The sequence below is a fragment of the Stegodyphus dumicola genome, chromosome X2, assembly GCF_044657685.1.
Source record: "Stegodyphus dumicola isolate Sdum_Otavi_A_Nest chromosome X2, ASM4465768v1".
Taxonomy (NCBI): domain Eukaryota; kingdom Metazoa; phylum Arthropoda; class Arachnida; order Araneae; family Eresidae; genus Stegodyphus; species Stegodyphus dumicola.
Window position 1 is genome coordinate 122,653,029 of NC_140781.1, and position 15,231 is coordinate 122,668,259.

Below are 15,231 nucleotides of genomic sequence, written 5' to 3' on the forward strand. Positions count from 1 at the left end.
CCATGCAGTGGTGTTTGAATACTGAATTTACTAGGTCTTCCTGTTGTGGATCTATTTCTGGCTAATTCTACACTCTCAATAGGAGTTTGCAAAAGAAATAATGCAACTGGCTAATTCTACACTCTCAATAGGAGTTTGCAAAAGAAATAATGCAATCTCGCTTCTGAAATCTAAAAGAGACTTTTTATTTCCAGTAGTAGAAAGTTGTGATATTTTCCATGCAATTATGAAGGCTACATCAATGTAATTAGTAAATGTTAGCCAGCACAATTTTTTGCCAGGAACATTTTGCATTCCGTAATTAGTTACTAAATTGTGACATAAATCGACTCCACCCATTTTGTCATGGTATTGTTCAATAAGATGAGGCTGAGATATAAAACCCTTTTTCTTTGTGTTTTAGAATAACGGGAAAAATTTTTTATGGGCTGAATGTTTCCAAATCTTCAGCAAACAGTTACAACGGAATTGTCGTTCCATCGGACAAAAATTATTTTGTTTTTGTCTTCATACTGTAAATCATAATAAGTTCTATCTTTCTTATGGACACATTTCACAGTTTCTAGTGAACACATTTGTATGCGGTTTTCCTAAATTGTTCCTGTAGCGCTGAAACCGTTATTTTTCAGATGACAGAGAAGCTGAAATTATGTAAAAAAGTTATCAAAATAAATAGCATGCTTGGCAGGAGTTTCAACATCACTGAGCATTTTTATCACCACACTTTCTCCAAGCCCAAATTCTTCATATTCTGGTAACTTTAAAGCTGTCGACTTACCTGAATAAATATCAAAATGAAACATGGACATCATTGCTGAATGTTTGCCTCTTCAATACTCAGATTGTGGGAAAATATACCAAATTGTTGGAATTTCTTATTAAATTTAGATACGGTCTCAACTTATATAATTGATCAGTATTGTCAATTTGACTATAGTCAGCAAAATATAAATTCTGCTTTATATTCCTGTACTGCAAAGGCGGCATCGATTCTCATACAATAGGAACAGAAATGTCCTTTTCAAGAGACCAATACATTTCTTCTTGAGGTAAAGAATGATATCCCGTAAGCAATAATATTCCAATAAATCTTCTCATATAGGCTTCAGATGCAATAAATTCTGGGTGATTTGTTTTGCTGAGCGTATATATTTGTCTGTTCAACGAGAAGAGAGTAAATGTCTGAACCAAAAAGAAAATTGAAAATCTCTCTACTAGTTTTACCTTGTATTTTGTCTTCTATAGTTTATCTTCTATCTCTTTCTTTATTTTCTTTCTGAGACATAACTGACAGTTCCTTTTTTATCCATTTCAAGTTTTAAGTTTTCTGGTTTTTAAACTTTCTCGTATGACTACTTTTACTTTTAGAAGACTGAATCTTACTTCTTAACGTGAATTTCAACTTCCCCAGCCATATGATAAGGTAAAATATAATTATCTTTGCTTAAAACTTTGTCATTCCCTTCTTCATCACTAGCTTCTGCTATTTCTGTGGGAACAACAACAATATCAGTTTCATTCTGGTTTTTATTAACATTATCATCATCTGTTTCTTCATAAAAAAATCTTTGAAGGGCTTCTTCTAATGTAAGATACCTCATTCTATGCATTTTAAAGCAGCCAGAACATGAACCAGAACATCAAAATGAATGCGTAAAAAAGGCAATTACCCATTTCCTGCTGACGTTGTGCCAGCACAATACCTGATTTTCTTTCCTTCCCAACGCAAATATAAACATCTGATTGATGTAATGTTCTGATAAGCGGTGACCTTGATGAAAAATAGATAACTCGTAAAGACGGCAATTCTTTCGTTAAATAGTAATTTCGGCAAAAATACCCGGTTGAAAGTGTTGCTTAAAGTATGAGATTAATTATTATAAACAAAATGATTGTTGAAGGCAAATATTTTTTTACAGAAATAATCTTCATGATATTCCAGACACAAAATCATCTGCTGGTGTAAAATATCTTAGGTAGTTATACGAATTTATTTTGACTGTTGCGTCAACACAACAGCAGCTAATGTGTTAAAATATCTCCATTCTACCTCTGTATGGTTAAAGGCAAAAATAACTAGTGCAAAACTGTATCCAATTGTTTCTTTTTATAATCCTTCAGAAATTGATTGTTATTTCTCATTGTAGAAGGATGTTGGACGGGCTTTAATATCGCTCAGCTAATTATTAAATCTTCATTAATTCCTCTGAATAATTGCTTAGCACTTACTGCCAACATTGCACCAGTAACGGTAGGCTTCAAGATTGGTGTTGCAGGAATCTTAAAAAAAATTTAAATAATCCAGATTTTCAAATTATGAGGTGCACCTGTCATCTCTTACATTTAGCAGTTGAAAAAACGGCACCTTCTTTACCAATAAATGTGAATGAACACATTGATATTTATTATGATCCTGAAAAGAGTTCTAAAAGGAAGAAAAAATTGAAAAAATTTCAACAGCTGCATAATACTGAAATTATATAAAAAATAAATAAATAAATAAAATGTATGTATGTACTGATTACCTTTATAGAAATATTTATCTTCTTACACTTCTTACATTTTTTAAAGAAGAAGAAAACGCTTCTAGAATTAAGGTAAAAAGGTCGGAAAGTTATCAAATACCTAAAGTAAATGGAGATATATTTACAACTTCCACACTGTTAAACATAGGTTTGAGAAAAATAATTTATGTACCTCCGAGCAATTTAATAGGCAGTTCTGAAAATAATGCTGCGAAACATAAGCAGGTGATAAGTTTTATGTGTTACCTTTATTTATTAAATATCATGTTTTTTGCACTTAAACCATAAAATTCAGTTCAACAGCAATGTCTCAAAATAATTTTAAGATGAGCATATCTTTAGTAATTCCATTACAGAGTTCCGCGCACTGGAGATAAAAAGGTTCTCCCCCCCCCCTGTAGAGTGTTGTCATTGCTCGCTTTTAAATCGCTGAGTTTGTTAATAAAAAATTCATTAAGGTTTTACAAAATATGAAATCGATAATGAAACAAATTTCAAATTTGATCTTTCAGATGCCCATATTTGCAATAGGATTACATTATTCAAAATTGGATGGCTCTAGGTTTTATCACAATGCGAAAAACATACATTTATGCAGATTCTTCATTATTTAATTTCTTCAAATATAATACAGTGCAATAGTATTTGGTGGCAACAATTTGAATAGTGAAACAGCTTTTTAAAGTTTTCAATGCAAAGTCGCAAAAGGAAAACAATAGTCCTTCAGGAACAATAGTCCCTTTGGACTAAAAATGCTTGACAATTGAAACATTTTCTGATTACTGTAAGTTTATCTTGTGAAGAACGAATGTTTATGTTTTTGTCTTTGAACCTTAACAAAGCTTTTTCCTTTTTTTGTAGAATTGCAAAATTCAATTAAATTACGTTTTACGATCAATGATTAGAGATCTGTTTAAAGAAATTTTATCAAAGTTTGTCAAACCAACCTTTTCTATTTTAACATAGATCATGCAATTTATGTTAAAATAGAAAATCAGGAGGGAGCTGAAGAATTTGTAATATGGGCTGCCACTATGTCTAATAGTGGGACAACTTTCAGTGGAAGAGGAAAATAGGTTTTATTTCTCCGTCAGAAGCTACTTCTGCCAAGTAGTGATCACATACTACGTAAATTTGTGAAGTGATTTTATGTGCTAAAGTTGCAGTAATTTTACATGCTCTAGCACAGCATTTCTTGAACTGTGGGTTGCGAGACCTGCAGCAGGGAGTAGCCGAAAAATTTAGCAGTTTTGATATTTCTTTAAGTTATTATAATAATTTTACAATTACCAAATGTTTTTACACAATGTATCTGAAAACAGATAAAGATAAGACAATACAGAGGAAAAAAATAAAACATTTTGATGCATTCTTTTTATAATAGAAAAGTTCATTTTACTTGCTTTGCACGTGATGCTGTCATTTTGCCTGTTACTCATTTAAAATTGTCACATTGCGGTGCGCAATGAACTGGAAGTTGATCTGTCAGCACTATCCTTATCTTCAGAGCAGATGTTTTTATTTTATTCGGCTTATAATTCCTTACTAAATATAGTAAGTATTTCATCTTGATGTACACCGTCTTTGATATGATTTAAATAAAATTCCTCGTCATTATAAATATCACAAATATACATCAAATAGTTTTCTGGTTGCAATTTTCTAATTTCGACTATGCGTAATGTACGCTTTACGAACGCGCACGTTGAAAGAAATGTTTAATAAAGTAAAAAATATATATTAAGCTTTTTTTTTTTGTGTGTGTGTGTAAATTTTGATACCCTTTAGATTGTAATTGCTCTTTATCTCAGAAATTACGGTTTCATAGTTTTAATTTTATAATTTCTGCATGCCATCTTACCAGATTGAAACTGATGCTCTATAATCCGGAAAAAACGATAATCCGAAATCATCGAAGTTCCGACGAGTCCGAATTAAAGTTTTTTGACTGTACTGTAATATTAATTGTCACATTATTATTATTTCTGCTACATTTGCTGTTGTAATTTCTTCAAGTTCATCTTGTAAAATAATTTTAAAAATTCAAGAAGGTAAAATTTTCTGTCCATATATTGTTAATTTTATATTAATCAAAGTCTTAACACCTGCACTTCCACTGTTTCTATGAACTCTGCTGATTACAAATTAAGTTATTAATAATTTAAGTTTCAGAAAGTATTGTCACCGTGTGATACACAACATCACCATATTCAGCTTCCATATCACTCAAGAACTGTTGAAATTGCCTGTGATTAAGTCCTTTAGACTGAATGAAATTAACCACCTTTTACAACAACATTCATGTTCAAAGTTTGAGAAGGACTTCTTGCACAAATTTTCTTTGTGGATGATGCAGTGGAAAGTTACCAAAGTATTACTTCCACTTGCCTTCACATCAAATTTGAATAATGTTCTTACTCCTATTTTCTCTCCAATCGTAGATATAGCACCTCCCATAGTTATAGCAGATATATTACTGAAGTCTAATTCACATTTATCCAAAATTTGGGTCACATTCGAATACAAATCTGTTCCTCGTGTTGTACCTTTAAGTGCAATGACACTGGCTAATTCCTCTATAATTGTGTAGTCAGTATCAGTGCCATGAATAAAAAGGGCTACTTGTGCAGTATCTGTTGCATCTGTTGATTCATCCATCGCTACAGAATAAAACTCCAAAATTTTTGCATTTGTATTTAAATTTACTGAATATATCTGTTGCAGGATGCTCTATGCGTCTCACTACTGTCACACCAGATAAACTAATATTCAATATGCTTGAGCTTGTGATGGACAAAGCACATCAACTGTGTTCTGAAGACATTCTTTTACAAATTCTCCATCAGCAAAGGGTTTTCCACACTTAGCAATTTTTTCTGCTATCATGTAACTAACACAAATACTATTTTCAGATTCTTTATTCACTGTGGTGAAGAAAGACTGCTGAAAATTTTGTTTTGATTTTAATTCACTTGCCTTATCACTTCAAAAATGACCTTGCAATGCAGAATAATTCTCACTGTGCTTAGTATCATAATGTCTCTTAATGTTGTATTCCTTCAACACAGCTACACTGTCATTGCAAATAAGGCAAACTGCCTTACCCTTATGTACAACAAAAAAAAAAATAAATAAAATAACGATTTGACCACTTTTCTTGAAAACATCGCACTTTTCCTTCAACTTTTCGTTTTTTGTTATCATGGCTTGTGATTGTATACTCATTCAAAGACCATAAATGCTTCTGAATTTTAGAATGTGGAATGAGCGTGAGTAATCTAGCTTGAAATCTGCTTGTCACCAAATCAAACAGGATGTTTATGATCATTGTTCCCTTTGACATGTGATTGCAACATTAGGAGAAATGGAATTCTGTTAATTTATTCCCCCTCCCCTCTATAGTAGCGGCACGCTCAAAGTCACCTTTGGCGAGGTATTGATGAAATACTGACATTTGTTGCAAACCTGTTAGAGATAAGAATCTACTCTTTTTGTGGAATTAAGATTTTGTACGTAGTCAATTTTTTTATTCCTTAAATTACATAAGATAAAGTGAAATTTCTGAAAAATTCGTCATTTTCAGAAAATTTTATCTCAAATAATGTCACGCATGTCATTAAAATGTTTTAAATATGAAGAATAAAAGAAAAAAAAAGAATTTATGACAAAAAGCAGACAAGGCAATTTTTCTTGAAATCAAAATTTCTTAAAATTCTTCAATTTTTCTTCAAATGCAAATGTGGGGGCCACTAAAATGTCTTCATTGGGCCACTTGTGGGCTGCAGGCCATGGATTGAAGACCCCTACATTAAGTTCTGAATGTTATCAGTGTGAGGATGGTCAGAGTTTATGATTGAGAAGGCTGAAATATTTTTAGTTATTTTGAAATTTTATAAATTTATAATAAAGATCCGTTACTATTTTTTAACAGTTTTGCTTAGAATGCATTGTTTTAGGAAAAATCATTTCTGAATTATGTCTAAAAATACTTTCCACGCCTAAAATTTGTTTTATGTTTTAGTTTTATGGTATAATGTGTGGCTTGTATGTCATATACGCTATTGCATGGCTGATTTTATCTGCACTACAGTGGCGAGACTTACTTCGTATTCAATTTTGGATTGGAGCTGTAATACTTCTGGGTAAGTCTGAAATGTTATCCTTTGTGATTAATATTAGCTGTTAAGTATTGCCATCAATATTAGGACTTGAAGTGTTTCGTTAGTTAACAGGCATAATTTTTTCTTCTCTCTGTGTAGTCTCCCACCCTCCTTAACTAAAGAATTTGAAAATTAGATATTAATAAATATTACACCAAAAATTTTGTTTTTCAAGATAGAGTAATGCCATTTTTTAAATAAAATATTTGATAATTCTGACTGGATACATTGATGGAAAGATGCATAAACATAATTGTTGAGAAATGAGTATGTATATTTATCATGATGGTTAATACAAATCAGGCTATGCAAGAATTAAGAAATTTCCCTTTTTCTTACTAGGGAATAAAGAAGCTTTCACAGAAATACTACAGAGTTCACACATGTATTATAAATCACTTTAACTATAGCAACTGATCCAGTCTCCCATTATGTTTTAATTGTATTATCTATATGTTGTCTGATGATAATGTCTATATGTTGTCTCTCTCCACCTTTGTGGTGCAGTATCAGCTGCTCTTTGTAATATATCATTAGCTTTTTTATTCGTGATGAGACAGTTAAGGGAAATAAACTGCCCCAAAGCTTTTTCTTTAAAATATTACCTAATAAGTTTAAAGATTAAGGTAAAATAACACACCGGACAAATATTAATTTAGAAGTCAAACAACAAAAATCAGCGTTATATTTGTAAATTTTCACAGGACTAGTTTCGATGGTTTAATTGAAGGACCATCCTCAGCTGCCAAAGTGCAAATGAATGAGATCAGATATAGTGATACAGGAGTTAAGCTACTGACACCATCTATTGATGAAACAAGAAAACTAAAACATAATTTCCTTAAAGGCTGAAGGTCAAGATGAATTGAAATTAGGGCTGTTAACTAGAACAGAAAGATTTTTTTGAATGTGAAATGCCTCTAGAAAATCTAATTCAGCAATGGAAGATGTTTTTTGAATGATTTTGATTGCAGAAAAATGAAAAGTGTTATTTTCAGACCAACAGTGCTGGGCAACAGAGGACTTCTGTGTTGCCTTTTTCTTAGCATATGCCTTATGTTCTTTAATGCAAAATTTTAAGGCTGTCTTAGTTTGACCAATATAAATTAAACCATACTGGCAAGGAATCCAGTAAATACCCCAGGAATTAATATCTGGAATGGTGTCCTTAAGTATGAAACTCAGAATTTTTTGATAGGAGAATGAATGACCTTAAAGTTAAATTTCTGTAAAATACTTGCAATTTCGTAGCTAATTGATGGAAAGAGAGGAATGACAACATAATTCTTATAATCTCCTAAAACAAGAATGTGCCTTTTGGTGAGCTGAGATGAGAATTTTTTAAGTGCTTTGTTAATATTGTTAGGTGAAAAGCAATCCCACTTATTCTGATTCTGGCTGATATCTACACGCATTATTATGAATCAAAATTATTTGAAACTTTTAAACTTCCTGCTATGGTTTTCCTATGTTGACGATACTTTTACCCTGTTTGAGGGTAATAAAGATGATCAAAATGAAGTTCTTTCAATAATGAATTCTATTGATCCTGCTATTCAGTTCACTTTTGAACTTGAGACATGCGATTCTCTTCTGTTCCTCGACATTGTGCTCACATATAACACATCAAACTGCAGTACTATGGTTTACTGTAAACCTTCATCGGTTTATCTCCAACCACACTTTAAATCATGCCATCTGACTAAAGAAAAGTTAGCTTCATTTTATTCCTCTGTCATCCATGCACTTCAAGTTTGCTCCTCCAAATTGGGTCTTGATCAAAAACTAAATTATTTAAGAACAATAGCAATTGACAAGGGCTTTTCACCCAACATTATTAACCAAGCAGTTAAAAAATTCTCACCTCAATTCATTGAAGGCACACTCTAGTTTTAGGGAATTATAAAAATTCTGTTGTCATTATTTTCTTTCCATCAATGAGCTATAAAATTGCAAGGATTTTACAGAAATTTAACTTTTGGACCATATATTCTCCTATCGATAAAATTCTGAGATTCATACTCAAGAATCCCATTCCAGATATGAATTCCTGGGGTATTTACAGGATCCCTTGCCATTGTGGTTAATTTACATTGGTCAAACTAAAAGAGGTCGCATTGAGGAATGTGAGGCATATGTTAGGAAAATAATTCCATGACTGTTTTATGCAGTTTAACCAAAGGCACAGAAACCTTAACCAGATCATAAGAATAACATAATTCAATCGCCCATAAAGAAAAAATACACAATTTACAAGCATCCAAGAGGAAAAGAAAAAGAGCTTATCGAGCTGTGCAAGAGAGTGAATAGATACCTATCCTCTTCCTTACCTGGTTCAGTGAACTGTTTCATATATATATGTTTGGTACGGCCAGTTGCAACAAAAAAGGGCCCCCATAGCACAAAAACATCCTTGGGATATCCCGAGGATGTTGCTTGTGTGATATGCACACATCCTCAGGACATCCCGGAATATCCCGCAAACCTCCTAAACACCTCCTCCTGAGTGCTTAACCCTTTGCGACACGCATATTTAAAATATATTTTAATCTTTAAAAAAATGCCTTAGAATAAGTCAGATAAACTTACTTAAGTGCCTTTAAGGCTTAAAAAAAATTCTGGGCTTTTAGTTTTTACGGGAGAAGGTGGGATACCGTTTGTCCTACCATGCAGCTAGCACATGTCTGATAGCATATTGGTGTATAGCAGGAAAAAAAATAATATGTGGAATGAATAAACAAAATAAAGCATGCATTCTAAAATATTCATAATAAACACTAAAATGCATTTTGTACTTATTGCATATATGCATGACTTGTAAAATTTTGCATATGCACATTTTGCATATATATATTTAATATTTTTAAATTTTAGGAACAAAAGAAAATATTTTCTTAAATATTATTTTAAGATTAAAATTTGATACACGTACATATGATACTAAATAAAATCCTAAAATTGGTACTTGATTCAAAAACATTTATATATGATTAAAATTGAAAAAAAGTCATTTTTCATGAAACTTTGACAAACATGTTGTTTCATTCTTTTGTAAGCATAGAGGCACTTCACATGTTTCACACATCCAAAATGTCCGTCGTTCTTCTTTCGATGTGCTGCAATATGCACATCTTCTCCTGCTCGTTCTCTTTGGCGTGGGACTTACATGTTTTAGTCTCTTTTCTGGTTGTACAAATGGGTTTTTAGTTTTTATTTGAACTGGGGGTTTCAGTTTTCTTTTCACCTCTTTCTTGCCTGCAAGTGCCATTAGAACTTCTATAACTGTGAGAAGAAAATCTTTCATTGTGTTTACATCATGATCGGGTTCGGGAACAAACTTAAATAAAATAAATGCGTTTACTATACTCACATCTAAAAAGTAAAAAAAGAATCATGTGCCACCATTTCTTGCTTTTGCAATCTATTTCATAGAGTCCTTTCAGTTGATCAATCAGTCGACATATCCCATGTTGTTCTTATTGTATGAAATAATGCTGTTTGGGCACAGTACTTTTTTTGTCTTTCCATCTCGTTCTTTTCTATTAATTTCTTTCATTTCAGTTCCCTTTTCCAAGCAAGACAGGATAGAAACGGATCTTTTATCCTTCCATTTTATGCAATAAATTGAATCATCGCTAACTGAAAAGTCTATATATTCTCTTGACATAAATTTGTGAGTAGATACTTCCGATTCATATTTACAGTGTCACATGCATAGATGGCAGCCACATGCATAGATGGGTCTGTGTCTTTAAAAAGTGAAACAAATTATAACTACTTCCCTTTCTTCTTCAGCAATAACTTCAACCTCAGTTATTCTCTCCTGGATTTCAATTTCATCTGAATCAGAACAGACACCTGAAGCATTTGAGTCGCAATCGGATGGCAATTCAGCAAAAAGATCCAAAGCTTCCTGAGTTGTTAATTTTTTTCTAGACATTTTTGCACATCAGAGCATACAACGGATGTAAAAGCGCGCGCAATCGCAAAAAAAGTAGATGCAAAAAAGAAAAGGAAAAATAATCGTGAGTGCTGCCATCTATTGAGCGGAAATTCAAGTGTGTGGTGGGACAAATTTTAACCCACTTATTTCAACTGCAAAATTAATGTTATAAAATATTGAATCCAATTAAGATTAAAATACCTTTGAATATTAAAAAGAATCATACATATCATAAATTGTATACCAAAATTTTTTAAATATTGAAAAATGCGAGATACATGGATATCACTCTTGTGATCCTATTTTGAATATTTTTTGCTTATAAACTTAAGCCCTGGTATAGTAATGACATCTACTGTCATCTGACTAATCTACTGAGAAAAATAATAACTAAAATAGATTATTTTTAAAAGATTAGAAAATTTCTAACGGAAATTGCTAACTGAGAAAATAAATATTAATTAGGTGGGACATATATTGACCCACCATGCTGCAAAGGCTTAATGCCACATCCCAGTACATCCTCAGGACATCCTAACTAAGTCCCATCGACAGCGTACGGGATGTTATTTGGGTATGAACTTCTACTTACTACATCCTCAGGACATCCCGGTGTATCCCACTAACCTCCTAAACACATCCCATTATATCCTAAAAACATCCTGTCTATGTCCCATCGACAGCATATGGGATGTTATTAAGATTTAAAGTCCTACTTACTACATCCACAGGACATCCCGTAATATCCCAGTTTCCTCCTAAACTCATCCTCCTGAGTGCTTCATGTCACATCCTAGTATCCTTAGGACATCCTATCTAGGTCCCACGACAGCATATGGGGATGTTATCAGGATTTGAAATTTTTACTAGTTACAATATCACTTTAACCTCCTAAATACATACTCTCAACTACTTAATACCCAGTATATATACAAAGAAACTTCCAGTGAAAGTATGTGAAGGTGTCGTAATGATCTAAAACCTACTTATTTTACACAGATAGTCTCAAATCCTTCTCCTGTGGTTACTCTGGAAAAATCAGAAATGTTGAGAATATTTATACAACTTATTTTGTTTTTAAAACTGAATTTGTGAATATATTAAAACTGAGCAAGGAAATTAAAATGAATTATTAATACAAAATATTATAACAGAAAATTTTGCTTTTATTTTTAAGATATTAAAAATCTTTCGATCCTTTTTAAACATCCAATAGCCCCCAAATTAAAGTATAGATAATTAAACTATTTTACAAAATCAGTTTCTAATTTCAGTTAATTTGTATTAAAAATTCAATAATAAAATTAGCCATTTAATAATCTTTACATAAATGAATCATCTTTCTTTAAAACATGTAAAGAAATTTTAGTGTTTTGATGAGACTATTGGGAAATTGTTAAAAGGAATAAATTGTATTTTTAAAACTAAATCAATTCCTAGCCACAGAATAAATAAATATGTTTTCGTAACATGAAAATGCTGCAGGCTGTTTTTAGTTTAGTTGTAAAAATTATGTTCTTGACATTATGTTAACAATTCTTTACATCATTCAAAAAGTAACTCAGTGAGCTCTTTTAAAATTCTATCTTTCTGCTCACACAATTCACAAAAAAAAAAAAAAAAAAAAAAATCTGAAAGGCCTCAGATTTGATTTTAGCAGTCACTCAAAAGGGCTCAAAGTTTATGAGTGCATAGATTATCAGTACAGATGGGGCAGTGAAAATAGCAAAACATTTTATAAGATACTGACACCGGAAAGTTAAATATCTTCTGTATATTTGAAAAGTGAACTATATCATGTAATTATATAAAAATATTAAATGTTTTCAATTAGATATATCATGAATTAAATGCATTTTAAATCAATCAGATTAAAAAGTAAAAAAATACATTGTTAAGAGCTGTGTGTATTGCTTTTAAATAGCTTGGCTTGTTAATCGATAAGAGATTAGATTTTAGTGTGTTAAATTTTGCCAAATGACAAGACTTGAATGAAAAGTGAAACAAGCTTACGATTGATGATATGAAGTCACATTTCAAGACTAATAGCCCTTTTGGATTAAAAAAATGTTCTGAAAATAATTTGCACTAGTGTTTGGATATTAGTTTATGCAAATTTCAGTAAAATGAAATTTACCGTTTGAAATCAGCACCAAATTAAGCTTTGTAAATTCTAGCACATGTTAAAGGTTATCTCATCCAGAATTTTATTACTAACCATTCATTTCAGAGCAAAATAACACAGTAATTGCCATTTATATGACAATCAATATCAAACACTTAAGTCTGCATCTCCAAAAGAAGATCTACTGTTTACCATGCAATTAAGGCATTTTATTCTGCAATCAGTTCTACCAATTATTAATACTTATAATAAGTATATTCAGTGTACTCTTTCTGCTTAATATATGCTGTGTAAAATTTTCCATAAATTTATTAATTCATTTTATTTTGAGGTGACCTGTTATTCAACTCTCAATGTCAACGAAAATGTTTAGTTCATTTTTTATTCGGTCTCAAATCAAAATACGTGGATTTATGTACGTGTTATAAATACGTGAGAAATCAGAGTGAGAAAAGCACTACTACCTTAATCTGTGATTATATATAACAAATGCAGTGAATTATAGTTAACAAATAGTGAAAATATTTATATTTCTGAAATATTTCATATATAAGATTTTCAGTTTCCCATATGTGGCAGTTTGAGAATTTTTTACGTATACCAATTTTTTCAAATGTCTAAAAAATTTTGTATTTTCAAGGAAAGCTTATTCTTTCACCTTTAGTATATAAGTAATGGTAATTTACCGGATAAAATTATTTAATGGGGAATACAGAAAAATATCTAACCACTTACCTTTGTGACTTCATCTGCAAAGGGACTAAAAAAGTAGTTCAGCTAAATCTGTTACAATAAATATTTATAATAATGCTAAATCATGCAATAAATATTAATATGACAAATTTTGTAAACCTATTTATTTGGATGAAAAATAAACACATTCAGAAATTTATGGCACTATGCAGATTAACAGAGGAAAAACACTTTTTTAAATTCAAAATAGTTTTTATTAATCCATTTATGACATTTTCTTTAAATTCCTGAAAATTAATCTTATATCCATGTAAAAAATGAATATGTATTCTTATGTATATAAGAACTCTTGATAAACTGGATCTCTGCCATTGCCTTTCACAACACCTAAAATAAAAAAAGACACAATTATTATATGTGAATATAATTCATAATTAAATTTAAACTAATGACTATTAGCATGCAAATTAAAGGAAGCATTTAAAATATTTTAACATTTAGTACCTATAAACAGAGTAGCAATTATTTGATTATTCAATTATAGTAAAATAAATGTCGGGGTTGCCTTTTAAAAATTTTTTATGTAAGAAACTAAACTCAAACCACCATCTGAACATATGAGCAGGTTTATCAATCAGCCACTGGTGTGTAACCTGGATACCGAATCAATATATGAAGTTGCCAAGATAAAGAGAGAAACAAAATTATGATAATCACATCTTACCTAATCATAAAAATATTTTAAATTTACTGTGTAAGCAAGTCCAAAAAGAGTGAGAATGAATTTATTTTGCAACACAAAGTAAAGTTATCTTGCAGGAGCAAAAAAAAAAAAAAAAACTTGTCTCGTGAGATTGGCAAGTAAAAAATAATTACCGTATTTGACGGCATATAAGACGCACCCTTATTTAGAAGGCCACACCCATGTAGATGTAGAAAAAGTTATGTGTGTCTAGATCTTTATCCGGGCTAAAAATAGCATTCAGTATTGAAAGTTAACCTGTGTCCTTCACGTATAAGATGCAGGTAACTTTTTTGAGACCAAATTTAGAAAAAAAAAGTGTGTCTTATATGCCGTCAAATACGGTAACTGCATCTGGTAACATTTATCTGACAACACATAAGTAATTGTTAGCCACATGAAGAAAATAAAATCTGATCATGATAAGAATCATGATTAGATTTTATTTTCTGCACAGATTAGATTTTATTCATTTTAAACTTTTGAATTTAACTGCAGAAATCTACCAAAGAAGTATATTTTATGTTGTAACAGTAGTAAATGAAGATGTGGCTAATCTTTACTGTATGGTACACCTTGGTTTCTGTCTGAAAAAAATCGCAAAGTGGTATTGGTTGTTCGTGAAATCTGGAAGCCCATTGTGTCAAATAAGTTTTTTGGTAATCCTAATGTTGATAATGTTGGCAAAAGTAGGCTTGGGGGGGGGGAATTTTTGTCAATAAAAAAGGGTTATTTCCACAATTATTGCCAGCGTGTTGTGATAAATTTAGTTTTGGACTCTTTTTTGTAATAGTAACCCTTTTGTATGGACCCGGGTTTTCGGTTCTTACCATTCTTTTCAATTGCTGTGTTTGTTTGCACGTAAGTGGTATGGTCTAGTATTTTAATCTTGCTATTATTTTGGTGTGGATACCATCATTTGAGTATGTTTGAGGTGACTAAGAGACGAAAAATTTAATTGAATTGCTTACCTGGAGGATGGAAGAGATGGTGGTGGGAAGCCTAAACGTATGCATGTGAAAAAATGGTGTGTTAAAAAATGA

The 15,231-nt window shown here is 31.3% G+C and overlaps 1 protein-coding gene across 4 annotated transcripts in view; it reads left to right on the top strand.

The window, feature by feature from the left end:
• The window catches only part of LOC118191758 (Golgi-pH regulating cation channel), a 240,620-nt gene that overhangs the window by 147,391 nt on the left and 77,998 nt on the right, over nucleotides 1-15,231 (top strand). For all 4 annotated transcript variants that reach the window (XM_085809783.1, XM_085809784.1, XM_085809785.1 and 1 more), the window contains one exon: nucleotides 6,547-6,667. In XM_085809783.1, coding sequence (XP_085665909.1) covers nucleotides 6,547-6,667 — 121 coding nt within the window. The remainder of the gene's footprint in view (nucleotides 1-6,546; nucleotides 6,668-15,231) is intronic.